General features: G+C 43.9%; 1 protein-coding gene across 1 annotated transcript in view; it reads left to right on the top strand.

The window, feature by feature from the left end:
- Nucleotides 1-27720, top strand: part of LOC140944201 (uncharacterized) — a 59662-nt gene that overhangs the window by 2861 nt on the left and 29081 nt on the right. Inside the window, exons 3-13 of the mRNA XM_073393333.1 lie at nucleotides 32-139; nucleotides 860-1009; nucleotides 9237-9454; nucleotides 10401-10527; nucleotides 11010-11165; nucleotides 12380-12475; nucleotides 14926-15026; nucleotides 15821-15950; nucleotides 16654-16856; nucleotides 18157-18238; nucleotides 18878-19003. Coding sequence (XP_073249434.1) covers nucleotides 32-139; nucleotides 860-1009; nucleotides 9237-9454; nucleotides 10401-10527; nucleotides 11010-11165; nucleotides 12380-12475; nucleotides 14926-15026; nucleotides 15821-15950; nucleotides 16654-16856; nucleotides 18157-18238; nucleotides 18878-19003 — 1497 coding nt within the window. The remainder of the gene's footprint in view (nucleotides 1-31; nucleotides 140-859; nucleotides 1010-9236; nucleotides 9455-10400; nucleotides 10528-11009; nucleotides 11166-12379; nucleotides 12476-14925; nucleotides 15027-15820; nucleotides 15951-16653; nucleotides 16857-18156; nucleotides 18239-18877; nucleotides 19004-27720) is intronic.

The following is a 27720-nucleotide window of genomic DNA, read 5'->3' as shown; positions in this document are numbered from 1 at the left end:
TCGTTATTTTTACATCTTATCCAAATTTTAGTATGATTATGACAATGATGGCATGCATGAAGTTTTGCTAGCTACTGCAGATGGCATGGTAATATTTCTAAAGAGTGATGGAACCTTTTTAGATGGAGAGACATTTCTGGTAAGTTGCGGTCTATGTAGTGCTGTTTGTCCTGTCAAAGCATGTAAATTTGATGGTATACAATGAAGTATTTTAACATAAAAAGTAATTAAGAAGATTTCTGTAGCAGTTTTATAATTTAAAATCAGTAGCACACACTAACCGCTTTCTGAGTAGTGAATCCAGAAGTCAAACTTTGCATTCAATATTTATACACTGACCTCCAAAAAATCTACCCCGTTTTCCAAATTAAATTTTTCTTAGGTGTGCATGGACATTGTACAAGTTCACTAAAACAAACAAGGCCAGTATATGAGAAATCCTGTGCCAAAAAACAGCTTGTTATGAACTCTAGGCCTTACTAAACAATGTTAATTGTCAAAATACATTTTTTTATTGTGGGAAAAAAGCAGCAAATTTTAAGCAGACAAGATTGACCTAGCCCACTAGTAAGCTCTTCAAGGTGCTCTGATGAATGGATGGATAATGAATGCTAGAATGCCCCCGAAGAGCTTGCTAGCAGGCTAAGATTTGTCCATCTTGCATTCTTTGCATAGCCAATCAGTACACAAGATTTGATTAATATCTTGTTCCCTTTTGGAGCTAGCCATATAGATAATATTATTTTGAAATATGTTATGGTACAGGGTTTTTGTTATTGTTAATACACATGTATCTTGCAGTCATAAGCAGCTTCTGGAAGCCTTTGATTAATAGCAAGTTATCATGTAACACTCTTAGGTTCCACCTCTGGTAATGAAAAAGGACTGGTTTGTCATAGATCCTCAACGTATTCAAGACAATGACTACCTCAGATCTGTATCTCAACCAACCAAATCAGCCAGACTTTTGTTGTATGAAGAGTTTACTGTCAAGCAAGACCCTCTTATGGTACATGTAGCCTTGTACTAAGTTTTATTCAGTACACACTTATGTTAAGTCAGAGTTATTTTTAGTGGTCTTATATAACATTGATCACACCTACAATCAGGGACAAACGTAATAAGTGACACATTCACAATTGTCAAAATGCTGCAGCAACCGGCGCTATTGACGGCTACTTTGAGGTTTTTGCCACCTGTAAATTGTTGGAGAAAAGCGAAAAAATGGACCATTGAAAAAGATGTAAGATAGAAAAAAAAGGAAATTGTTTTAATCATGCCCTGCATTGTTTTTTTTTGTGAAATACGTATCACAAGTAAAACACATATGGTATGATATCACTAGTGATATGTGTTTTCCAGGTGGGGGAACACATATCACTAGGGATATGTGTTTCCCAGGTGGGGGAACACATATCACTAGGGATATGTGTTTCTAAGGTGGAGGAACACATATCACTAGGGATATGTGTTTCTAAGGTGGGGGAACACATATCACTAGGGATATGTGTTTCCCAGGTGGGGGAACACATATCACTAGGGGTACGCCAATAAGGAACAAACTGTGTCTTAACGAGGGTTTACTGAAGACCGAACGAGAACCGCATGGAATTACAAAGATGATCGACGGGCGCATGCGCGCGCTAGATACCGCTGAAAGTAACGCAATAACAACGTAGTGGCGAAGCACTGTAGGGGGTCTTAGTGAAGGGACGACGGGAACAGGATCATCGTCAGAGTCAGAAGCAGTGGATTCGGTCTGGCCACGGATGGGTCCTTGTGGAGTCTGAGCTAGGACAGTTGGGGTGACAGGGTAGCAGTCACACATAGGAATGGTGTAGACCTTACTGCAGAACTGTGAACTGGTAAACTTGCGGAGCTGACAGAAAAGGTCTTTATCGATGCCGATCACAAGATACTTGTCGCGGGCTTTCAGTTTGTCTTTGTCACCTTTGATGAAAACAAGGTCACCAACAAGGACAGTGGGGATGGAGGCTTTGGTAAAGCCATGGGCCTTGGACTTAGCACTCGGCATGTGATTCTGCTGGCGGGAAAAGTTTTGACTGAGGATAATCTGGCGGTCGACAATTGGAAGCTGCGCACCAGTGAGCTGGTCGCGTTGCGTCCACAACTCAAGAGCTGAGAGGCCATCACGGCGGATGCGGGAGTTCATATTGGCCGTTGCTAAGGACAGCGTAGTTTGAGAGACGGGGCCTCCCTCAGGAGACAAGTTGAGGATCTCCAAGCCTAGCTCTTCGATTGCGCGCTCAGCCACAGGATTCTTGTTAGGGTTTTTGGGCCTACCAACCTCCAGGGTGATCCCATAAGAGAGGAGTACTCTGTCTTTGGCAAGGGCGGAGAAGCCAGGGGCAGGATCAACGCGGACGATCACCCCTCCGTCGCGAAGGGAACGGAGCTGAGAGCAGAGCATGATGATGGCATTGCGGAGGTCTTCGAGTTTTTCACTCGCGATGAAGGAAGATACGGTGTACGAAGACACTGTTTCCCTTAGAACCATGATCAGTTGACGATGACGCTTAGCGACATCAGCTGCAAATGATACGCCAATGGTAGGAGGAGCATCGGCAGAAGACTGCGGGTGCAGGTGTTTAGGGATAGTCTTCAGAGATTGACAGGTGTGACAGCAGGAAGAGACAGTCTCAATTGCTTTGTCAAGGTCCAGAGCAAAGAAGTACCTGCTAAAAAGGCGCTTGGTTTGGTACTTGGAAGGATGACTGAAACGGATGTGAAGGGCTGTCAGGAGTCCATCAAGAACAGTGCGAGGGACAACAATGCGATCGCGAGGGGGCTGGAAAGGCGGGTGGTCTTTGACAACGAGAAGACCATCAGTGGCGATAACGACGTCCTGAAGATAGCGTTTGACATCAATTATTTTGGTAGCCTTCTTTGAAGGTCGGGTACCTTGACTGAGGTGAGAATGGGTTCGCCGGAGGTGAGGGCATTCCAGCTGGGTAGCTTGCCATGCGGCGCGGCTGGTGAAGGGCATTCGAACAGAACCCTCTAGGACTTCGCTCACGGAGATGCTGCGCACAACAGAATCTTCCAACTCCGCAATAAAGCGACAAATCTGACAGCTGGAGTCCAAGCATTCTCTTGGGTGTCTGCTGGCGAAGTCTGAGGGGAGGTTTTCAACACCTGCAATGTGACGCACATGGACAGAATAGCGGCTGACTGTAGACAGGAAGGTGGTAACTCTGGAGCTGGCTGAGAACTCTCCTCTCCTAAGCTTATCGTAGGCTTGGACACAAGGCCTACTGTCCGTCAGAACTTCGGTTGTATGGGATGACTGGATAATGTAAGGGGCGAAGTGCTTGATGGAGGAAGCTATGGCCAGAGCTTCGATCTCACACGGTAGCCAGGTCACTTGATGCTTTCGCAGTTTCGCGCTGAAAAAACCAGCCAACAGCAGTTTACCGTTCCGGTGGGTGTAGAGTGTGGCTGCGATGCCTCTATTCTTCACAGAACCGTCTGTCACGATCCACAAAGCGTCGCGGGGTTGGGGGATTGTGATGGTCTTGTGGTTTTCCAAGGCATGTTGGGCGGACTTGAAAGACAGGAGTAACTCATCGGACCACACTAGTCTTTCTCGAGATTCCTTTCCAGCGGTGGCCTGATCCAAGGGGTCCAGCAATTCAGCGAACTTAGGGAGTACTCGGCTGAGCACCTTGTATGCACCAACGAAAGATCGTAGGCCTTGAACAGTAGTAGGAGGGTCAACAGAGGATAATGCGGCTAACTTGTGGGGGCTAGCCTGTAGGGTGCCGTTAGACCATACCCAACCCAACACGGTGGCCTTTCTGGGACAGATGAGTGTTTTGGGCGCGGAGAGACGAAGATTGTTGCGTTGAAGCAAGGAAAGAACGCGCCGCCAATTATGAAGGACATCTGTAGGGTTGCTCCCACCAACGTACAGGTCATCAGCAATTTTGGCAACACAACCCTCTTGAATTAGGTCACCCAGAACTCGAGACATTAGCTCCTCGAGGCATGTTTCCGACCCAGGCATGCCCATAGCAGAGCGGGTATACACACGGATGCCTTTAAAGGGTGTGGCTACCCCACAGTACTTCATGGAAGAGTGAGCCAGTGGAATTTGATAGAACGACTTTAACAAGTCCGAGATAACTATATACTCCCACTTCCCAATTTCACGCAGTACACCATCGACGTTAGGCATTAGAGAAGGCTGGGGCTTGCTATACTGGGCAACTTCGCCGAAGGATGTCACAAGTCTGCTACCCCCATTGGGTTTCTTAACAAGGAAGGAGGTATTCAAGTACTCAACGTGTACGTTCACCTGTTCAGGTCTGGCAAACACACCAGCCACTTCGAGCTCGTCAAATTTGGCTTGCAATTCCTCAAGGGTGCTTCTGTTGTACTGTGGGAGTCTGCCTTTACGCTGAGGGGGGAGTGTGGGACCAATGTTGACAACAGCTTCAATGGTACCGCTAGCGCCGTTATATTTCGAGATAGTGGGGTTGAAAACATCATCAAACTCCAGATTCAGTGCTCTGAACTTGTCGCGAATGTCCTCGTCTAAGCAGCCATCGGGGTCAAGGATCACATTAGTGGAGAAGGGCTGGCAGCAGGTAGGGGCAGTAGTGGCTGTAGAGGTAGGGGCAGATGTGGTGTCTATGCTGTCAACAGGTATAACATGCCTTACATGACACAGCTGCTCGCCGGTCCGAAGAAGTATAGGAGAGTCAGTCGTATTGGTTATGCGTACAGCGTGGTCCACAGAGAGGACTTGTTGAGGTGGGGGCCATGCTCCTTCTGCCTTGAGGGGGGTGTTGGATGGACAGTCTAGTCGGGGTTCAAGGGCCCATAACGTATCTGGGTCAGAATCACAAGGGGTGTCAAGCTGAACGTATTCTCCTGGCAGTATAACTGTGCGTTGCGGGTTGCGTAGGAGAAAGGACTGGGTGCGTCGCACAGCTGGTTGAGTAGTGTGTTTGGAAGCAGTACCATAGTGGATTACGTCAGACCCGCCGATTACAATTTGGCGCCTGGCAGGACGGATGCCGATGTCGTTTCGGGCCAGGAAGGGGTTTCCCGCTAAAATGTCAACATCGAGTTGGCGAACAACTAGGGCGTCTAGTTCAAATGCTTGCTGTCCACGAGTGAGAGTGCAATGCACTTCACCCACCACATCCATAGGGGTAACTCCGTCGGCTTGGCGGGCCATCTGAGAAGCTGGGGTAACAGGTAGGCCATATAACTTAGCGGCCGAGGCACGAACCATGTTAGACGTGGCGCCAGTATCAAGGGTGAGCTGCACGGGGTGCTCGTGGTAAAAGGTGTTGAGAACAGGTGATTGAATGATGCTGACACGGAGTGCAGTAGGTGCAGTAGGTACATCACTGTGCTCAGGCGGGAGGGCATGATCGCAACACTCATCATAAGGGCCACAGTCGCCGGTCGCAAACTCATCAGGATCGTCGTTTATAAGACGTGAGCGGGCCAATGGTCTCCTGTCACGATCAGGCAGGTAACGGCACTCCATTAGATCATGGGTGTTGTGAGGGCGTCCAGCGGTTTTGCAGAGAATACAAGATACAAATGGACGGCGGCGTGGTTGGCCCTGTCCGCCATTAGAGGTGCGTCTGGGGTTGACATTGCTAATACGCATGGCTTTGGTGTCCTCTATGGAGCGTAGTTCATCAAGGAGGGAATTAAGTGCTTGTGAGATCTCTGGCTTGAGTGAGGCAAGGGTCTTGTTACGCAACTCAGAACCATACTTCTGCTTTACCAGTAATGGTAGGCCAGGGTGGATCAGCTGCAGCCACAGAACTACTATAGTGTTCTCGAGCGATGGGGAAAGATCTTCATCTGCGGTCACCTGCTCACCGTGGTGGGTTAAGCCACCATTAACTGCAAGGAGGTTGTCTTCGAAGAAGGCCATGAGGCGTTGGAATAAGTCCTCTGGTCGCTCAGCAGTTTGAAGGCTGATGCTTGCAAGGTCGAGGAAATGGGCTCCGGAGGACTGGAACCCAAAATGCTGGCGAATTTTCTGCCAAATGTCATTCAGAGAGGTAGAGTGCTTTACTATGGAGTTCCTGGAGATCACGGGGCAAAAATTGGCAATCTGTCCGAGCAGAAGATCCAGGTGGGCATTTTTCTGAGCGGCAGTAAGTCGTTGTGCCTCAGGTATAGACGTGCCATCATTCGTAAGGCCTCTTCGAGGGTTGGCGGCGGTTTGTTTTTGCCATGTGGCCTCTAAAAATGGGACAAAGTTCTTGTCTAGGGATAAGATGTAGACTAAGTTTTGCCTCCAACTTTCGTACGAGGTGATGGTCTCGTTTTTCGTAAGCTGCCATTGTTTAGGCGCCCTGGGAGCGGCGGCCATGTTGGTTTTCCTACACGAGCGGTTACGGCGAATTCACGTTGATTTGTTGGTCTTCGCACTTCGTGAAAATAAGGGTCACAGGTTCCAGACGACCACACTTGTGTTAGGGTCCACCGTACGTGGGTAAAAGCCGCTGCCACCACGCCAATAAGGAACAAACTGTGTCTTAACGAGGGTTTACTGAAGACCGAACGAGAACCGCATGGAATTACAAAGATGATCGATGGGCGCATGCGCGCGCTAGATACCGCTGAAAGTAACGCAATAACAACGTAGTGGCGGTATGTGTTTCTAAGGTGGGGGAACACAAATCACTAGGGATATGTGTTTCTAAGGTGGGGGAACACATATCGCTAGGGATATGTGTTTCCCAGATGGGGGAACACATATCATTAGGGATATGTGTTTTCCAGGTAGGGGAACACATATTACTAGGGATAGGTGTTTCCCAGGTGGGGGAACACATATCACTAGAGATATGTGTTTCCCAGGTGGGAGAACACACATCACTAGGGATATGTGTTCCCCAGGTGGGGGAACACATAGCACTAGATATATGTGTTTCTCAGGTGGGGGAACACATATCACTAGAGATATGTGTTTCCCAGGTGGGGGAACACATATCAGTAGACATATGTGTTTCCCAGGTGGGGGAACACATATCACTAGGGATATGTGTTTCAAAGGTGGGGGAACACATATCACTAGGGATATTTGTTTCTAAGGTGGGGGAACACATATCACTAGGCATATGTGTTTCCCAGGTGGAGGAAAACATATCACTAGGGGTATGTGTTTCTAAGGTGGGGGAACACATATCACTAGGGATATGTGTTTCTAAGGTGGGGGAACACATATCACTAGGGATATGTGTTTCTAAGGTGGGGGAACACATATCACTAGGGATATGTGTTTCCCAGAGGGGGGAACACATATCAGTAGACATATGTGTTTCCCAGGTGGGGGAACACATATCACTAGGGATATGTGTTTCAAAGGTGGGGGAACACATATCACTAGGGATATTTGTTTCTAAGGTGGGGGAACACATATCACTAGGCATATGTGTTTCCCAGGTGGGGAAACACATATCACTAGGGATATGTGTTTCCCAGAGAGGGGATCACATATCACTAGGGATATGTGTTTTCCAGGTAGGGGAACACATATCACTAGGGATATGTGTTTCCCAGGTGGGGGAACACACATCACTAGAGATATGTGTTTCCCAGGTGGGGGAACACATATCAGTAGACATATGTGTTTCCCAGGTGGGGGAACACATATCACTAGGGATATGTGTTTCCCACGTGGGGGAACACATAGCACTAGATATATGTGTTTCCCAGGTGGGGGAACACATATCACTAGAGATATGTGTTTACCAGGTGGGGAAACACATATCACTAGACATTTGTGTTTCCTAGGTGGGGGAACACATATCACTAGGCATATGTGTTTCCCAGGTGGGGGAACACATATCACTAGGGGTATGTGTTTCTAACGTGGGGGAACACATATCACTAGGAATATGTGTTGCTAAGGTGGGGGAACACATATCACATATGGAAACACATATCCCTAGTGATATGTTTTCCCCCACCTGGGAAACACATATCCCTAGTGATATGTGTTCCCCTACCTGGGAAACACATATCCCTAGTGATATGTGTTCCCCCACCTGGGAAACACATATCCCTAGTGATATGTGTTCCCCCACCTGGGAAACACATATCTCTAGTGATATGTGTTCCCCTATCTGGGAAACACATATCCTTAGTGATATGTGTTCCCCCACCCTTAGAAACACATATCCTTAGTGATATGTGTTCCCCCACCTTAGAAACAAATATCCCTAGTGATATGTGTTCCCCCACCTGGGAAACACATATCTCTAGTGATATGTGTTCCCCCACCTGGGAAACACATATCCCTAGTGATATGTGTTCTCCCACCTGAGAAACACATATCCCTAGTGATATGTGTTCCCCTACCTGGGAAACACATATCCCTAGTGATATGTGTTCCCCCACCTGGGAAACACATATCCCTAGTGATATGTGTTCCCCCACCTGGGAAACACCTATCCCTAGTTATATGTGTTTCCCCACCTGAAAGCACATATCCCTAATGATATGTGTTCCCCCATCTGGGAAACACATATCCTTAGTGATATGTGTTCCCCCACCTGGGGAACACATATCCCTAGTGATATGTGTTCCTCCATCTGGGAAACACATATCCCTAGTGATATGTGTTCCCCCACCTGGGAGACACATATCCCTAGTGATATGTGTTCCCCTACCTGGAAAACACATATCCCTAGTGATATGTGTTCCCCCCCCCCTGGGAAACACATATCCCTTGTGATATGTGTTCCCCCACCCGGTAAACACGTCTCCCTAGTGATATGTGTTCCCCTACCAGGGAAACACATATCCCTAGTGATACATATTCCCCCATCTTGGAAACACATACTACTAGTGATACGTATTCCCCCACCTGGGAAACACCTCTCACTAGTGATATGTGCTGCCCCACCTGGGAAACACTTATGCCTAGTGATATGTGTTTCTCTTCCTGAGAAACAGATATCCCTAGTGATATGTTTTTTCCGTCCTGGGAAACACATATCCTTTATTATATGTGTTCCCCTACCTGGGAAACACATACGCCTTGTGATATGTGATTCCCTACCCAGGAAACACATATGTGGATTACAAGTCCAGCGATTTAAGTGTTTGGAAAGCCTATTTCTTTTTTTTAGCATTTCACTTTGGTGTGGCTTGTTTTCGGGAAATCATAGAAAGCACTTTAGAATAAACCCTTCTTTCAATGCACAACTCAGCTGTATCATTTTTCCCCATAGGACAAGAAACAAGTGTCAAACAAAAGCAGTAGCAATGGTGACTACACTATTTGGTCCAGATACCAGCCTGGTGTCCGCCCATCTGGTTTGTCCACAGATGGGTTGACAATCTTTGTTGACCCACACATCTTGTCCACCCCATTCATTACAGACTTCAATGGTGATGGATCAGATGAAGAACTCGTTGTTGCTACCAATTTCTATTTTGGAGACAAAAGGTAGGTGTCTATGAACATCTGGAATCAAATCGCCATTGTAAGGTTGCCATCATCATCATCATCATGAACCCCAGCGGGATTAGCTCAGACAGAAGAGTGCTCGACTGCAGACAGGGAGGTCACATGTTTTATTCCCTAGGCCACACTAATACTTAGGGTCTTAAAATAACTGAGAAATTTAGGTACTGCCTCTGCCCTGCAAATGGCTAGACCTTCAGGTATGTGTCCCAATTAGTACTTTCATGCTAAATACATTGACACTCAAATAAAGTGCATTTTATCATCATTGCCGTTGCTCCTCGGACCTTAAGGCACAAAAGGCTATCAGTTTCTGTGACATCAGCTTTTTACAGGACAGGGACGTTAGTCCTATGCTTAATCACCCAATCTAGAAGACCAAGGGATCACAGGTTGGATCTGATTTCTACCCTTATTAACCTGATCAGCATGGGTAGCCCTACCAGGAGTGCTAGACCTCAACTGATATAGGTGAAGGGGTCATAGATACAATGCATGTGCAAACCTCCTCACCACATTAACCCTTTCAACCCGAGATCAAAATTTAAATCTTCATTTGTCACCCCTATTCACTTACTACAGAAGTAGTGAGGAGAAGTTAATAAAATATCAAGCAAATTCATCTTGTGTGATCATGTCAGTAATTCTCATGACCACTCTGTTTTAGAAAGCATTGCTATTACAAGGAGAAATTTGATACTGATCACTCTTCGGGTTTAAAGGGCTAAGGTGCTGATCCAATCAAGGCAGCTTTTGGGTTGTCAGTGAAGATTAATACTTTTATATGAATACACCGGACGTCAAGAATTTGTCGAGGCAAATTTACTGGTACCTACCTAGTGCTTATTATAGAAAGATTTTGGGTTATTTTAAGAAAACTTTGTGTTAGTTTCAAAGGACTTTAATAAGTTTTTTTGTCCATTAACAGCCAATCTTTTCCATCTGGACAAGGTTTGCCTTCAGAGGAGCTGGAGAATTATCTTGGCAGTGCTCTGATAGTCTTCAATCTTCAAACAAAGCAGCTGGTATTTTCTTCAATTTTGGAGGTCACAAGGGTCAGTATCCCTTTATCCTCATTAGCTATTTATTGTAGTAATTAGATAATTAAGCAGGAAGTGAGTAAGTAATAAGTGTTTCGGTTAGCTTTCATTGTCAGGTGTAAAGCAAAGACTACCACTTTATTAGGAGGCTTGTGCATTGCTGTTCGTTTTGAGAATTCTGATGTTTTTTATTTGGCGAAGAGAGTGAGCCAAAGAATATTAAAGCCATAATTTATTGGATTCTAAGACACTCTTTCATTGTGAGTTTTTGAAGGTGTATTTGTAATATATGAAATATCATGAAAAACAACCATCTTGTTGTATTCAGTTTCAATTTTACCCTGCCAACAGCTAGACCTTTTGCATGACTCAGATGACCACGTAGAAATTGGTAGCCATATCTCCTTTACAAGACATGAAAGTCAGTGTCAGTTTTAACTATATTTATCTCTGTTAAAAGTAAAAAATGTTAATTGATCTTGGGTTTTGTTCTCTAGCAATCCAGTCAGTATCCAGGATATGTGCTGTCTGCTGCATCCCTTGTACCAGATGCTGGTGTAGTTTTAGGAAGTTCAGCAGGAAATATCCATTTGGTAAAGACACTGTCAACAGAACCTCAGTCAATTAGTACCATGGACAGCATTCCTGGACAGGTAAGTATGTTATAATTAGGGGTCTTTCTGCAGGTATAGTCATTAAAGAAGAAAGAAAGGAACCAAACAATAGAGTTCTCCTCAGGGCTTAAATGTTTGGTTAAATAATTTGTTTCTTTTGTTGTACCTAGTTTGTGCCTCTGTACCAACGGAAGGAACCAATTTAAGTGTGTTCTAGACATTTGATTCCATTGAGTGCATATTAGATAAAAGGATTTAACTGGAATTAACATGTATTAATGCGCTTAAAGAGACCATTATGAATAATAGTGAGTTTATGCAACAGGATGGCAGAAATAAGATGACTTCAAAATGCTTGTGTGTGACAAACGTGACAGGGCTATGTTTGTGTGTTTTGTTGTGATCTTCACTTAATATTGTTTTCTGGTCTTGTATAAAAAGATCTGTTTAAAGGAGGGTGAGATTTGGCAAAATGTTTTTTCAAACAAAATTATTGTCACCCTTGTCACACAAGGTTTGCCGTCTTCTTTCCTCTCCCATCTTGTTGCGTAAGCTCACTAATAATAAAAAACTCAGACATAATATGAGAGTGAATTTCTTGAATGATATCCGAAGATTAAACAACATTAATAAAGGTGAGCCTAAACTACATTTAGTAGTTAACTGGAACAACATATATTACGTTTAGACTTTAATAATATTTAGAAAATACACAACAATAATACAGGGCTCAAAATAACAACCAGTCAATAAACAAAGTCATGCTAAGACCACCATTTGTCCGGACAAACTTCAAGTGCATGGCTTTCAAATATGTTACTGGAAAATATTATCACATTGATTTGAATCTGTAAATTACAAAAACAATTGAAATCATAAAACATCTTAGCTGCTTGCAGTTATAAAATTTGGAGAATGCAGATGAGGTGGTCTTGTTCTATGGCTTTGTGAATGCCAATCAGTGATATGCAAGTTTTCAACATTTTGACAGTCAGATGTGAGCCAGATGACCAAGCAAAAACTTGTTTGACTGGTCAACATAACAAGCGACTGTATAAAAATTATTTTGAGCCCTTTAATTTGAGGCTTAACTAAAATAATTGTAAAGAAGCAACCGAAGTACATAAATAGTAGGCAGTGATCGATGTTACTAGGAACGGAGGTAGTGAGCCACGTCAATATATATATTACAGAGAGAATACAATAATGAGTAGTATTGGATGGACTGAATTAGCCATGGTTCTCTGTAATAGGTCATTGCCTCTGATGTTAATCAGGATGGATCATTTGAAATTCTTGCAATAGACAACAGTGGTAACATTGTTTGTAAGGACCTTAGTGGAAAACTGGTAAGGATAAAAAATGATGTCCTATATACTTTATTACAGGAAATAAACTCTCCTTGAAATTAAGGTATTGGAAATTAATGTAGCTTTTAAGCCACGTTAATTCCAAATTAATTTCGAAATTTGCGTTAAGTTAAAAATTAAAACAAATTTAGTGGAAAATGTCTTTCAAATAAAGGAGATTAAGGTGAAAGAGAGGGTTTCATTTTAAAAAAGAAAGAAATTCATACTTCGCACACAAAGACCGGTTGAGATGAAAAGAACAAAGTTTAATCTCAAGTGAAAACTTGTACCCCAGTTGACCCCATCATCTTGGTCATTCTTGTTCTCCCTGTTGTCTCTGATGTTGTCCCTGTTCTCCTTCTTGTCCCTGCTGTTATTGTTGTCCCTATTCTTCCTGATGTCCGTGTCATCTTTCTTGTTCCTTTTGTCCCTGCTGTCCCCACGGTCACTGTTCTCCCTGTTGTCCATGTTCTGCTTGTTGTCACTGTTGTCCTTGTGATTCCCAATGTCCCTGTTGTGCTTGTTGTACCTGTTGTCACTGTTGTCACTGTTGTCGTTGTCCTTGTTTTTTCGCTGTTGTCACTGTTATCACTGTTTTCGTTGTTGTCACTGTTGTCACTCTTTTCATTGTTCTCACTGTTGTCACTGTTGTCGGTGTTGTCACTGTTGTCACCGTTGTCACTGTTGTAAATGTTGTCACTCTTGTCGCTGTTGTCACTGTTGTCACTGTTGTCACAGTTGTTGCCGTTGTTGCTGTTGTCACTGTTGTTGTTGTTGCTGTTTTTTTGCTGTTGTCACTGTTATCGCTGTTTTCGTTGTTGTCACTGTTTTCACTCTTTTCAATGTTGTCGCTGTTGTCACTGTTCTCGCTATTGTTGCTGTTGTCACTGTTGTCAATGTCGCTGATGTCACTGTTGTCACTGTTTCCATTTTTGCCACTGTTGTCGCCTTTGTTGGTGTTGTCACTGTTGTTGCTATTGTTGTTGTTGTAGTTGTTCTCATTGTCGCTGTTGTCACTGTTCTCGTTGTCACTGTTGTCGCTGTTTTCACTGTCGCTGTAGTCACTGTTGTCACTGTTGTCGTTGTCGCTGTTGTCGCTGTTGTTGTTGTTGCTGTTGTCGCTGTTGTCACTGTTGTCACTGTTGTCGTTGTCGCTGTTGTCGCTGTTTTCATTGTCGCTGTTGTCACTGTTGTCATTGTAGCTGTTGTCGCTGTTGTCACTGTTGTTGCTGTTGTCACTGTTGTCAATGTCCCTGTTGTCGCTGTAGTTATTGTCGCTGTTGTCACTGTTGTCACTGTTGTCATTGTCGCTGTTGTAACTGTTGTCGCTGTTGTCACTGTTTTCACTGTTGTCGTTTTCGCTGTTGTCACTGTTGTCATTGTTGTCGTTGTCGCTGTTTTTACTGTTGTCGCTGTTGTCACTGTTGTTGTTGTTGTTTTTGTCACTGTTGTCACTAGTATTGCTGTTTTCGTTGTCGCTGTTGTCACTGTTGTCGTTGTCGCTGTTGTCAGTGTTGTCGTTGTCACTGTTGTCACTGTTGTCGCTGTTGTCACTGTTGTCACTGTTGTCGTTGTTACTGTTGTTACTGTTGTTACTGTTGTCGCTGTTGTCACTGTTGTCGTTGTCGGTGTTGTCACTGTTGTTACTGTTGTCACTGTTGTCATTGCTGTTACTGTTGTCGTTGTCACTGTTGTCACTATTGTTGCTGTTGTTGCTGTTCTTACTGTGTATACTTTTGTCGTTGTCACTTTTTTCATTGTTGTCATGTCAGTGTTATCACACTTGTCACTTTTGTCTCCGTTGTTCTTGTCACTGTTGTCTGTGTTGTCGTTGTCGCTGTTGTCACTGTTCATGTTGTTCTCACTGTTGTCGCTGTTGTCGCTTTTGTCACTGTTGGCGCTTTTGTCACTGTTGTCGCTGTTGTCACTGTGGTCACTGTTGTCACTGTTTTCGCTGTTGTCTTTGCTGACGCTTTTGTCGCTGTTGTTACTGGTGTCATTTTTGTCGCTGTTGTCTCTTTTGTCACTACTGTCACTGTTTTCGCTGTTGTCGCTGTTGTCACTGTTGTTATCGTTTTCGCTGTTGTTGTTGTTGTTGTCACTTTTGTTGCGGTTGTTACTCTTGCGTTTATTGTCTATTTGGTTTCTTTTGTCCTGGTTATTTTTTCCCAAGACGTACAAATTGAATGAAGCGAAGAAATATGGCCCCTTTGAGGGTTTTATACAGTTGCACTGTTCCTAATGGATTCCCACCGTAATATAAGAACTCTTCTTTTTACCCGTGTCTTATGTGACATGAATGTCAGATGTGTATCCAAAAAAATTAACTTTGCAAGAAATTAACGCGATTTTTTTTTTTTAAATTCTCGTTAATTTACAAGAATGCAACTCACAGGATGTCATGAGTTAAGATGACAACCATTTCAGATCATCCGTTTAACATATTTTAGGTTTGGGAGGCTCAAGTGTCCAGTTCAAGTGCTGGTGGAATGCGGGTTGCTGATGTAGATGGAGATGGCTTCATGGAAGTTGTTGTTGCTACGTTTGATGGGTGGGTGATGTATATTAGATATAGTTCGTAACAGCAGAGTAGGTTTTAAAGGAAGTTGTGATCCTATCAGGGTCTCGCGAGGAAAATGAATAAATATACATTGAAAAATACTAAAGGATACACAGCTTTTTTATGGGCCTTGCTTTTTGGAAAGGGAACAGTGAAGACCAAGTAAAATTATTGGAAAGAGTCTAAAGATAACAACGGCCGATTTGCGTAAAGTAGGTCTTAAGATAAGGGAATGAAGTTTCAGAGAACTTAGCTGTTAAGTTTCCCAGCTATAGTGGGGCAATGTCCCTCATTCCACTACCGCCCTTCCTTCCCCTCCCCCCGTTCTCGCCCCCCTTTCTCCCCCTACCCAAGGAAAGTGCACCTTCTGGTGATATTTTTTGCCTCACTGGCCATGGATGGCCCCTTTGTTGCTAAGCTAAAATTTAGGGAGACCACTGCGTGTGGTTCCCAGTCTCTTCATTGATTGGCCGAAGATTTGTCAGCCAAAACATGCTACTGCACATATTAAAAGACCTCTGTTATGTAGCGTATTCTTAACCTTCGTGTAAATTGGTGAACTGTTTTTTCAAAATTAACATGAAGTGCTTGGCAGTGACCATTTATTATTATAGTTTCATGTTTTTACTGTGTCTGTTGATTGCTCATGACTTTTAAGTTGGTGTCCTCTTTTTTGGCCTGTATAGAGCGAACCTGCGACAGAATTGATTGTAATGCATCAGACATTGGGGGTAATCTTTATTGTTAGCATTACTTGAGCATCTTGTTCCTTTACCAATCAACAGTTTTGTGTGGGTTCTGGAAGGAGATACGGGGACAGTGTTACAAGGGTGGCCTGTCAAGTTACCTAGTGAGGTGCGAGCATCTGTGCTTCTCACTAAACTAATTCCTGGAGAAAACACTGCCTCAGACATCGTAAGTATTTGAGATCTTTTCCTGTATTTCTTAAAATGTTTAAATTGATTCTCATTTAGAGAACACCCTGTGATGACCTAAATAGACCCTTCCGCGTTTGTTTGTTTGTTTGTTGTTGTTTTTTTGTTGTTGCAAGTTTTGATAAAAACCAGTCAGCCAAAATCCTTTTGCACTGCTGAACAGAGCGCCTTAAAATCAGGAAACTTTCTAACTTTAAAAGTGATACGTTAAAAGCGAGCAAAAGATATTGCTTCGCAAAGTCGCGAAATTTTACAGACATTTTGTATGGTGAGAGGCACGAACTCTCCCCCTACCATACAAACGCCTGTAAAATGCAGCGACCTTGTGGAGGTCTATCTTCGTTGGTTTTCAAAAAATCGCGTTCAAAGTTGGCATCTTTACCAATTCTAAGGCGCTGTTTTTAGCCGTGTTGGGGGATTTTCGCTTAGTAACTGGTCCCAGGCAAACGTTGAAAAAACCCTGGAAGGTTCTATTGTGAATGACAAATGTCCCAAGACCTCCTCTATTACAGGCTTGGGTTTTCCCAGTCCCTACCCAGCGTTGCGTGACAAGGCAAAAACGGCGCCGTGGGATATTAGGGTATTCCAAGTCAGTCATCTCACCTACCAGAATCAATTTATTGTCTGTTATTAGAGCCTATGTTTTTTTTTGACCTGTGGTTTTGATCATGAATTTATTTCAGATAGTTCCCCTTGTTGACGGCCAAATTGCAATCATCAGAGGCAGTGATCGCTGCACAGAGTTGATCAGTGTTGGTAAGCCTGTGTTAGCTTCTGCAGTTAGTGCTGACCTGTTAATAGGAAGACCAGGATTGGAACTAGTGTTAGGAACTGACGACGGAACTTTAATTTGTTTGGCAAACACACCGGCAACAGCTACAAGCAGGTAAAGAATTTAGTTTTAGTCTTATCACCATCATTGGTGACTGCTCCTTTCGCCCACAGGTCGTTTCTCTAACGTCTTGTTCGCTAACGTGTGAGGTCAAACAAATTTGTCCTTGACTTTCTAACAGCAGTCGAAACTATGACCTTCTGTGGTTACTTATAAAACTTTCGCAAACTGATCTAACACACTGAGAAACAACCTAAGACGTTAGCGAAACGGTTCGATGGCAAAACGACTTTAAACCCCACCATCATCTCAGTTCCTTATCTTGCCTCTGCTAGAAGGACCAAGGGTAGTGGCATCTTCTAAAGCTGGTTCCATAATAAAAGCAAAGACTTCGTTTATGTCCAGGCGACATCCAACTCTCTTTTCGTAAAACAAAAGGACACTTTTCCATTTTTTTTAGCAAATGAAATACCCTATTTCCTCGAATAATAGCTGGGGGCGATTATTTCTTTTTTCGCACCAAAAGGGGGCGATTATTCGAGGGAGGCGATTATTTCATATATTGTTCACTGGAAGTCGTACCCTAATTATTTTGTTCTATTTTCCCATTAATTCAAAAAAATAATCACTTCAAAGAAACTGGACATGGGCTTTTTAAGTGTAGCAAATTTGGTTCTGTTACGCGGGTAATCTTTTGGAGGACGGGTAGCTTGTAAACTAAGCTAAACGCAGGGTTGTCGGAACAGCAACGAGAAGATTTATTCCCAAAATGGACGTAGTTTCCACGAGGTAAAACTCTACAACAGCACGTAATTCGATAAACTTACACGGCCTCCGCCAACTTCAATAAACACTGCTTCCATCACACTGGACTAAACACGATTAACGTCAAGCTCTTTTCGCTAGTCAAGAAGGGTTAAAACTTCGCTCGCACTCGACTCGCTTACGTGTATACATGTAGAATAATATTCTAGAACCTCCAAAAAGTCTAAATATAGAAAGATGACGAAATATACCTTGGGAACGTTTACACAAGGTACTAAAAATAAACAAACTCTGAACTCTCGCGAAGCTTCTGGAATGTCCCGTTTAAAAGTCACGCAATACAATTTTTCGTAACAGGTTCCTTGATTAAATTTAATGTCAATATCCTCGGCATCATCACTGATCAGTTTGCTGGATCAGACTTCCCTTCAGCCTCATCCTCCAGATTTACCGCTATGGGTATCGATAGCAGGTTACCTTTAGTGGTGGGAGGGGGGCGATTATTCGAGGGCGGCGATTAATCGAGGGACGGCTGTTATTCGAGGAAATACGGTACTTATATATTAATTAAGATCTACGTTTGCAACAGTCTCCCTCCAGATAGGAATGAGTTATTCGCTTGGCCAGCAGAAAGTTTGCCTTGTACTGGAACAACATTTTATTCGGGGAAGGTACACTTTATTCTCTTCATTCTGTTATTGTTATTAATCGATTGAGATTTGCCGCTGTTGACCGATCAAGCACCTTTAAGTCGCTCACTATGTACTATAAAAGTCATGCAGTACTCCATGTAGCTAAACAGAAAGGAGTTTACTTTAGGCTTGATTGCGGCAATAATATTTTATGAAAGTACTTTCCAAATAACTTTTTATTGTTCTTGTTTTTGTTTTTTGAATAGTAATTCAAAGACGTGGATTGAAACTTAACTCAGAGAGTATAGCCCTTTATAAATTCATACTTAAGAAGAATGCTTCGCAATCTGAAAATTGTGTTAGTGAATGATCATCAAATTGCACAACGCAAACCAACTCGCGTTCACTTAAGGAGATTTCGGATTATCAGAATAGCATAATATTAACTTGGGTGTAGCACCTGACGAGTGTCAGTTGGGCTGTTTAAAGTTTTAACGAATTTTTGACTACTTCATCGTCACCTAGTTTGTATAACGTCAAAATTCATAAACACAAACTAGGCACGATACTATCTATAATGCTATCGCCTAATCACAAAATATTATTTTTTGGCTGCTCTATGAGGGTCCTTAAGGCCCGTGCTAGATAACATGTTAAGGTGGTTTATTTCTTTTTTAGGTTGGAGTACGATTCACCTCGAAATCTCGACTCAACACCAAAATTAGCGGCAGATCATTTCCTTTGGAGTTTGAAATCATTGATGACCAACCAAAGGAGGTTAAAGGAAAAAAGTACAACATCAAGGTTTGTTATTCTAAATCAAAATAAGGCTCTGATAGCCTGCATGAAAAAAGCTGACATTTCGCGATGCGACCGATAGTTTTCCCACCAATTGACCGTCACCCTAATACCTCAAGTCATCCGAGTCACCCAAGTCACCCTACTCACCCAAGTCACCCTACCCACCCAACTCATCCTAGTCACCCCAGTAACCCAAGTCATCCTAATCACCCAAGTCACTCTAGTCACCCAAGTCACCGTAGTCACCGTAGTCACCCAAGTCACCCTAGTCACCCTAGTACCCCTATTCACCCAAGTCACCCAAATCATCCTCGTCATCCTAGTCACCTAGGATGAGATTAAAATTACCTTATGAGATTAAAATGGCAAAAGCAAATTATTATAAATCAGAAGTGGAACAAAATGTGGGTAACCCGAAGGAAATATGGAGGCCAATCAATGAGTTAACGTATCGTAAGTGCACTAGTAATTCTTCAATAAGTGAACTAAAAAGTGGTGATAATTCCTTCACAAAATGCGCAGAAATGTGTGAGATTTTAAATGACCATTTTACATCTGTCGGTCCAAACCTAGCCTGGACACTGCGTAGTGGAAATACAAGTTTTTACTCATACATAAAGCATGTTTCCACGACTTTTAATTTATAACATACCTCTGCCACTGAAGTTTTAAAGTTACTAGGTAAATTATCTCCGAACAAGGCCACTGGCCCTGATAACATCTCATGTTGGCTTCTAAAAGAAGCTGGCCCAATTATTGCCACTTCTTTAGCCTGTATCATAACAAAACCATAGATACTGGCCTCTTTCCTTCACAGTGGAAAATGGTTAAAGTATTTCCTTTGTATAAAAAGGATGATCGCACAGATGCACAAAATTATAGACCAATATCTGTCTTACCAGCCATTTCTAAGATTTGTGAAAGGGTAGTCTACGATCAACCATACCGTTACTTAAATTCAAATGACCTGTTAACAAAAAACCAGTCTGGATTTCGTTCCCTTCACTCTACAGTGACAGCGCTGTTACATTTAACAAGTAATTGGTATCTTAACATTGACAAAGGCATGATCAATTTCATTGTGCTTCTCGATCTTGCCAAAGCCTTTGATACCATTTCACATAATATTTTATTAAAAAAAACTTGAGCTCTATGGTCTGAAGGGTGTACCGCTCGACTGGTTTTCATCGTACCTATCAGATAGGCAACAGCAGTGTGTAGTAGAGGGCTGTGTATCTAAGCCCCAGTTGATGAGTTGTGGAGTTCCACAGGGTTTAATTTTACGTCCTTTGTTGTTTTTGATATATATTAATGATCTCCCTGGATGTCTTCTCCATACCAAAGCACACATGTATGCCTATGATACAACGATATATGCGTCCTCTGTATCCACTGATGAACTATACGCCAAGGTAAATAATGACCTAACTCGCGTTAGGGACTGGCTTCTTGCAAAAAAGTTAAGCTTGAATGTCACTAAAACGGAGTATATGTTTTTAACAACTACCTTCAAATTATCTAACTAAGGAAGAGACTTTCCAATTAATATTGGCAACAGTCATATTAAACGCGTCCAAATAACAAAGTAGTTAGGAATTCACTTGTATGAAAATCTTAAATGGAACGAGCTTGTTGACAAACTTTGTTCAAAAGTCAATCAATCCATCAGTGGTCTAAAACAGGCACGTGATTATGTACCATTAGATGTTCTAAATACTATTTACATATCCAGCCTGCGTTTCGGCTTCTGCGCCGTTGTTTGAGACAATTTAGACCAGGGACTTGCCACTAGGATCCAGAAATTACAAAATTATGCTGCACGCATAATAACCTTTCAAGGTTATGACGTTCGTTCAGCACAAATACGAAAACAACTAAACTGGGAAGAGCTTGCCTCAAGGCGTCAAAGGCACTTAAGTCTATTAATGTATGATACAGTGAGTGGAAATATACCTACTTACTTAAGTGATCTTTTCTCGAATGTCTGTGAGAACAACCCTTATAAGTCTATGCTAAGAAATAGGAATATAATGTTGTACTGGACCACGTTCCAAAAACAGAATATTGTAAAGGGTCTTTCTCATACAGAGGAGGAATGCTGTGCATGTCATTACCAAATGACATAAAAGCGTCTGAATCCAAAGCTATCTTTAAAAGGAAACTGGCTAGTAGGCACGCAAACTGTTGACTACATTTTACTATATTTTATTATTAGTACCTATTTTTAGTGTAGTTGTACAGTATTTACTTCTGTTTCTATACGGCTTTCATGTAAAGAAGTTCTGTAACTTATGAATTTACCGTATTCAAATAAAAGTGAATCAATCAATCAATCAACCTTAGTCACCAAACTCACTCTAGTCACCACAGTAACCCTAGTCACCGAAGTCATCCTGGTCACCCAAGTCATCCTAGTCACCTTAGTCACCCAAGTCACCCCAGTAACCCTAGCCACCAAAGTCATCCTAGTCTACCAAGTCATCCTAACCACCCAAGTAACCCTAGTCATCCTAGTCAACCTGGTCATCCCAGTCATCCTAGTCATCCGTACTCATTCCTAGTCATTCTAAGTCATCGCTACTTATCCTTAGTCATCCTAGTCATCCCTAGCCTTCCCTACTCATGCCTAGTCATCCCAGTCATCCCAGTCATCCCTAGTCATCCCTAGTCATCCCTAGTTATCCCAGTTATCCCTAGTCATCCTTCGTCATCACTAGTCATCCCTAGTCATCCCTAGACATCCCTAGTCATCCCAGTCAGTCCTAGTCATTCTTCGTCATCCCTAGTCATCCCATTCATCCCTAGTCATCCCAAGTCATCCGTCCTCATCCCAGTCATACCCAGTCATCGCTAGTCATCCAACTCATCCCTAGTCATCCTTAGTCATCCCTAGTCATCCCTAGTCATCCCTAGTCATCCCACTTATCCCTTGTCATCCCCACTCATCCCTAGTCATCCCACTCATCCCTAGTCATCCCTAGTCATCCCAGTCATCCCTAGTCATCCCTAGTTATCCTAGTCATCCCTAGTCATCCCAGTCATCCCTAGTCATCCCAGTCATCCCTAGTCATCCTTCGTCATTCCTAGTCATCCTAGTCATCCCTAGTCATCCCAGTCATTCCTAGTCATCCCAAGTCATCCCAGTCATCCGTAGTCATCCCAATAATCCCCAGTCATCCCTAGTCATCCCTAGATATTCCTAGTCATCCCAGTAATCCCTAGTCATCCCTAGTCATCCCAGTCATCCGTAGTCATCCCAGTCATCCCTAATCATCCCAGTCATCCCTAGTCATCCCAGTCATCCCTAGTCATCCCAAGTCATCCCTAGTCATCCCAAGTCATCCCTAGTCATCCCTAGTCATCCCAGTCATCCCTAGTCATCCCAGTCATCCCTAGTCATCCCTAGTCATCCCTAGTCATCCGCGTCATCCCTAGTCATCCTTAGTCATCCTAGTCATCCCTAATGATCCAAGTCATCCCTAGTAATCCTTCGTCGTTCCTAGTCCTCCCAGTTATCCCTAGTCATCCGCAGTCATCCCTAGTCATCCCAGTCATCCCTAGTCATCTTTCGTCATCCCTAGTCATCCCAGTCATCCCTCGTCATCCCAGTCATCCCTAGTCATCCCAAGTCATTCCTAGTCATCCCAAGTCATCCCTAGTCATCCCAAGTCATCCCTAGTCATCCCTAGTCATCCCGGTCATCCCTAGTCATCCCTAGTCATTCCAGTCATCCCTAGTCATCCTCCGTCATTCCTAGTCATCCTAGTCATCCCTTGTCATCCCCACTCATCCCTAGTCATCCCTAGTCATCCCTAGTCATCCCAGTCATCCCTAGTCATCCTAGTCATCCCAGTCATCCCTAGTCATCTTTCGTCATCCCTGGCCATCCTAGTCATCCCTAGTCATCCCAGTCATCCCTAGTCATCTTTCGTCATCCCTAGTCATCCCTAGTCATCCCAGTCATCCCTAGTCATCCCCAGTCATCCCTAGTCATCCCTAGTCATCCCAGTCATCCCTAGTCATCGCTAGTCATCCTAGTCATCCCTAGTCATCCCAGTCATCCCTAGTCATCCTTCGTTATTCCTAGTCATGCTAGTCATCCCTAGTCATCCTAGTCATCCCTAGTCATCCCCAGTCATCCCTAGTCATCCCTAGTCATCCTTCGTCGTTTCTAGTCATCCCAGTTATCCCTAGTCATCCCCAGTCATCCCTAGTCATCCCAGTCATCCCTAGTCATCTTTCGTCATCCCTAGTCATCCCAGTCATCCCTAGTCATCCTTAGTCATCCCCGTCATCCCTAATCATCCCTAGTCATCCCTAGTCATCCCAGTCATCCCTACTCATCCCTAGTCATCCCTAGTCATCCCTAGTCATCTTTCGTCATCCCTACTCATCCCAGTCATCCCTAGTCAACCCAGTCATCCCTAATCATCCCAAGTCATCCCTAGTCATCCCCGTCATCCCTAGTCATCCCTAGTCATCCCTAGTCATCCCAGTCATCCCTAGTCATCCCAAGTCATCCTAAGTCATCCCCAGTCATCCCAAGTCATCCCTAGTCATCCCTAGTCATCCCGGTAATCCCTAGTCATCCCTAGTCATCCCAGTCATCCCTAGTCATCCTTCGTCATTCTTAGTCATCCTAGTCATCCCTACTCATCCCCAGTCATCCCTAGTCATCCCTAGTCATCCTTCGTCGTTTCTAGTCATCCAAGTTATCCCTAGTCATCCCCAGTCATCCCTAGTCATCCCTTGTCATCTTTCGTCATCCCTAGTCATCCCAGTCATCCCTAGTCATCCTTAGTCTTCCCCGTCATCCCTAGTCATCCCTAGTCATCCGTAGTCATCCCAGTCATCCCTAGTCATCCCAAGTCATCCCTAGTCATCCCAAGTCATCCCTAGTCATCCCAAGTCATCTCTAGTCATCCCTAGTCATCCCGGTCATCCCTAGTCATCCCTAGTCATTCCAGTCATCCCTAGTCATCCTTCGTCATTCCTAGTCATCCCTAGTCATCCCTAGTCATCTCTAGTCATCCTTCGTCGTTTCTAGTCATCCCAGTTATCCCTAGTCATCCCCAGTCATCCCTAGTCATCCCAGTCATCCCTAGTCATCTTTCGCCATCCCTAGTCATCCCAGTCATCCCTAGTCATCCCTTGTCATCCCAGTCATCCCTAGTCATCTTTCGTCATCCCTGGCCATCCTAGTCATCCCTAGTCATCCCAGTCATCCCTAGTCATCTTTCGTCATCCCTAGTCATCCCAGTCATCCCTAGTCATCCCCAGTCATCCCTAGTCATCCCTAGTCATCCCAGTCATCCCTAGTCATCGCTAGTCATCCTAGTCATCCCTAGTCATCCCAGTCATCCCTAGTCATCCTTCGTTATTCCTAGTCATGCTAGTGATCCCTAGTCATCCTAGTCATCCCTAGTCATCCCCAGTCATCCCTAGTCATCCCTAGTCATCCTTCGTCGTTTCTAGTCATCCCAGTTATCCCTAGTCATCCCCAGTCATCCCTAGTCATCCCAGTCATCCCTAGTCATCTTTAGTCATCCCCGTCATCCCTAATCATCCCTAGTCATCCGTAGTCATCCCAGTCATCCCTAGTCATCCCTAGTCATCCCTAGTCATCTTTCGTCATTCCTACTCATCCCAGTCATCCCTAGTCAACCCAGTCATCCCTAATCATCCCAAGTCATCCCTAGTCATTCCTAGTCATCCCAGTAATCCCTGGTCATCCCTAGTCATCTTAGTCATCCCTAGTCATCCCAGTCATCCCTAATCATCCTTCGTCATTCCTAGTCATAATAGTCATCCCTAGTCATCCCTAGTCATCCCTAGTCATCCCTAGTTATCCCTAGTCATCCCTAGTCATCCCTAGTCATCCCTAGTCATCTTTCGTCATCCCTAGTCATCTCAGTCATCCCCAGTCATCCCTAGTCACTCTTCGTCATTCCTAGTCATCCATAGTCATCTTAGTCATCCCTAGTCATCCCAGTCATCCCTAATCATCCTTCGTCATTCCTAGTCATAATAGTCATCCCTAGTCATGCCTAGTCATCCCAAGTCATCCCTAGTCATCCCGAGTCATCCCTAGTCATCCCAAGTCATCCCCAGTCATCCCTAGTCATCCCGGTCATCCCTAGTCATCCCTAGTCATCCCAGTCATCCCTAGTCATCCTTCGTCATTCCTAGTCATCCTAGTCATTCCTAGTCATCCCCAGTCATCCCTAGTCATCCCTAGTCATCCTTCTTCGTTTCTAGTCATCCCAGTTATCCCTAGTCATCCCCAGTCATCCCTAGTCATCCCAGTCATCCCTAGTCATCTTTCGTCATCCCTAGTCATCCCAGTCATCCCTAGTCATCCTTAGTCATCCCCGTCATCCCTAGTCATCCCTAGTCATCCGTAGTCATCCCAGTCATCCCTAGTCATCCCAAGTCATCCTAAGTCATCCCTAGTCATCCCAAGTCATCCCTAGTCATCCCTAGTCATCCCGGTAATCCCTAGTCATCCCTAGTCATCCCAGTCATCCCTAGTCATCCTTCGTCATTCTTAGTCATCCTAGTCATCCCTAGTCATCCCCAGTCATCCCTAGTCATCCCTAGTCATCCTTCGTCGTTTCTAGTCATCCAAGTTATCCCTAGTCATCCCCAGTCATCCCTAGTCATCCCAGTCATCCCTTGTCATCTTTCGTCATCCCTAGTCATCCCAGTCATCCCTAGTCATCCTTAGTCATCCCCGTCATCCCTAGTCATCCGTAGTCATCCCAGTCATCCCTAGTCATCCCAAGTCATCCCTAGTCATCCCAAGTCATCCCTAGTCATCCCAAGTCATCCCTAGTCATCCCTAGTCATCCCGGTCATCCCTAGTCATCCCTAGTCATTCTTCGTCATTCCTAGTCATCCCTAGTCATCCCTAGTCATCTCTAGTCATCCTTCGTCGTTTCTAGTCATCCCAGTTATCCCTAGTCATCCCCAGTCATCCCTAGTCATCCCAGTCATCCCTAGTCATCTTTCGTCATCCCTAGTCATCCCAGTCATCCCTAGTCATCCTTAGTCATCCCCGTCATCCTTAGTCATCCCTAGTCATCCCTAGTCATCCCACTCATCCCTTGTCATCTTTCGTCATCCCTAGTCATCCTACTCATCCCTAGTCATCCCTAGTGATCCCAGTCATCCCTAGTCATCCCTAGTCAACCCAGTCATCCCTAGTCATCCCAAGTCATTCCTAGTCATTCCCAGTCATCCCAGTCATCCCTAGTAATCCTTAGTCATCGCTAGTTATCCCAGTCATCCGTAGTCATCCCAGTCATCCCTAGTCATCCCCAGTCATCCCTAGTCATCCCTCATCATCCCTAGTCATCCCAGTAATCCCTAGTGATCCCTAGTAATCCCAGTCATATCTAGTCATCCCTAGTCATCCCTAGTCATCCCAATCATTGCTACAATCAGGGACAAAAGTAGTTGACACACTTGTTTAAAACGGGTGCTTTTAGCAAACATTTAATTCATCTATTATTTCATTCTTTTTAAACGCCGTAAATCCCCTCACCCCCCGAATCAATGTTGTCTGAAGTAAAAAAAAGACTTGAGGGTCCAAAATTCAACATTGATTTTGGGGGGGAAGGGGTTGGGGTAGACAGGGGAATGGGATAAGTATATCCACTATGCAAAAAGGGGCCATTTTACGGAAGTGTGCCAACACTTTTGTCCCTCATTGTCTGAATGCAAAATTGTGCTACTGCACACAAGTTGAGCCGTGCATGACACCGATTTTAACTGAAATTAAAGAAATCAAAGACATAATTATGTTATTGGTGGTGGGGGTGACATTGACTTATTCACGACCGAATTATAGGGCCAATTGGAATTACGTGATGACGTAATAAAAGGGCTGCGTTATCCAGAATTAACGTCGATATGGTTTACAAGCTAAAAACTAACGCTGAAACTCGCGCACATGTACAACTTTTGATGAATTTCAAGGGTACGCGTACTGAAAATGTTTTTAATAAAGTGAATATTTCTCGTTCTTCACTTTATCCGATGGTTAAGGCGCAAACAATCACGGGTAGGGTAAGGATTGACACGTAGTGGGGATAGTCACTGGCCGGCCACGGAAATATGGAGCGTTAGTGCGGAGCGGCCGTCACTGCGTTCAATATCGAAACTACGGAAAAGTGAAGGTAAATTCATGGCCAATTCAATAAAAAACTAAGGACAGCGTAGCAAACATTGCAAGTGTCCACGAAAACAATTACTTTCAATCCCACCTCGTGACACCATGAGTGACATGATAACGCAACGCAAATAGCGTGACATGAGCGCATATGTCTGTGTATTTGGACTGTATTTCTCAAGCGAAACCCTGTGTTTTTGTCTATTGTCGGCAGAGAAAATGAAAAGAGAGCTTTGAAACGTGAACTGGTATTTGACTCTCAAAGAAAACGACAGCTCAAACTGAGGAAAACACTGCTTCCTTCGTGTTACAACGGTTAACCACGTTTCGGAAAACGAAAAGTAAAATGAGTCTGTTATGACCTCTTAATGTCCATATGTATTCTCGTGGTTAACCGTTGAAACTCCTTATTTGCACCACATCGCTGGAATTTTTCTTGCCAAGAATACGTATTGCGAAGTACTTTCTACATAGCGGAATCTTCTTTTGCCTTTCGTGAGGAATTAGCGCATAAAAAAGGAAAATTTTCCAGCGCACGGCCGTCATT

The sequence above is a fragment of the Porites lutea genome, chromosome 7 (assembly GCF_958299795.1).
Source record: "Porites lutea chromosome 7, jaPorLute2.1, whole genome shotgun sequence".
Taxonomy (NCBI): domain Eukaryota; kingdom Metazoa; phylum Cnidaria; class Anthozoa; order Scleractinia; family Poritidae; genus Porites; species Porites lutea.
This window is presented reverse-complemented; position numbering and strand designations above follow the sequence as displayed.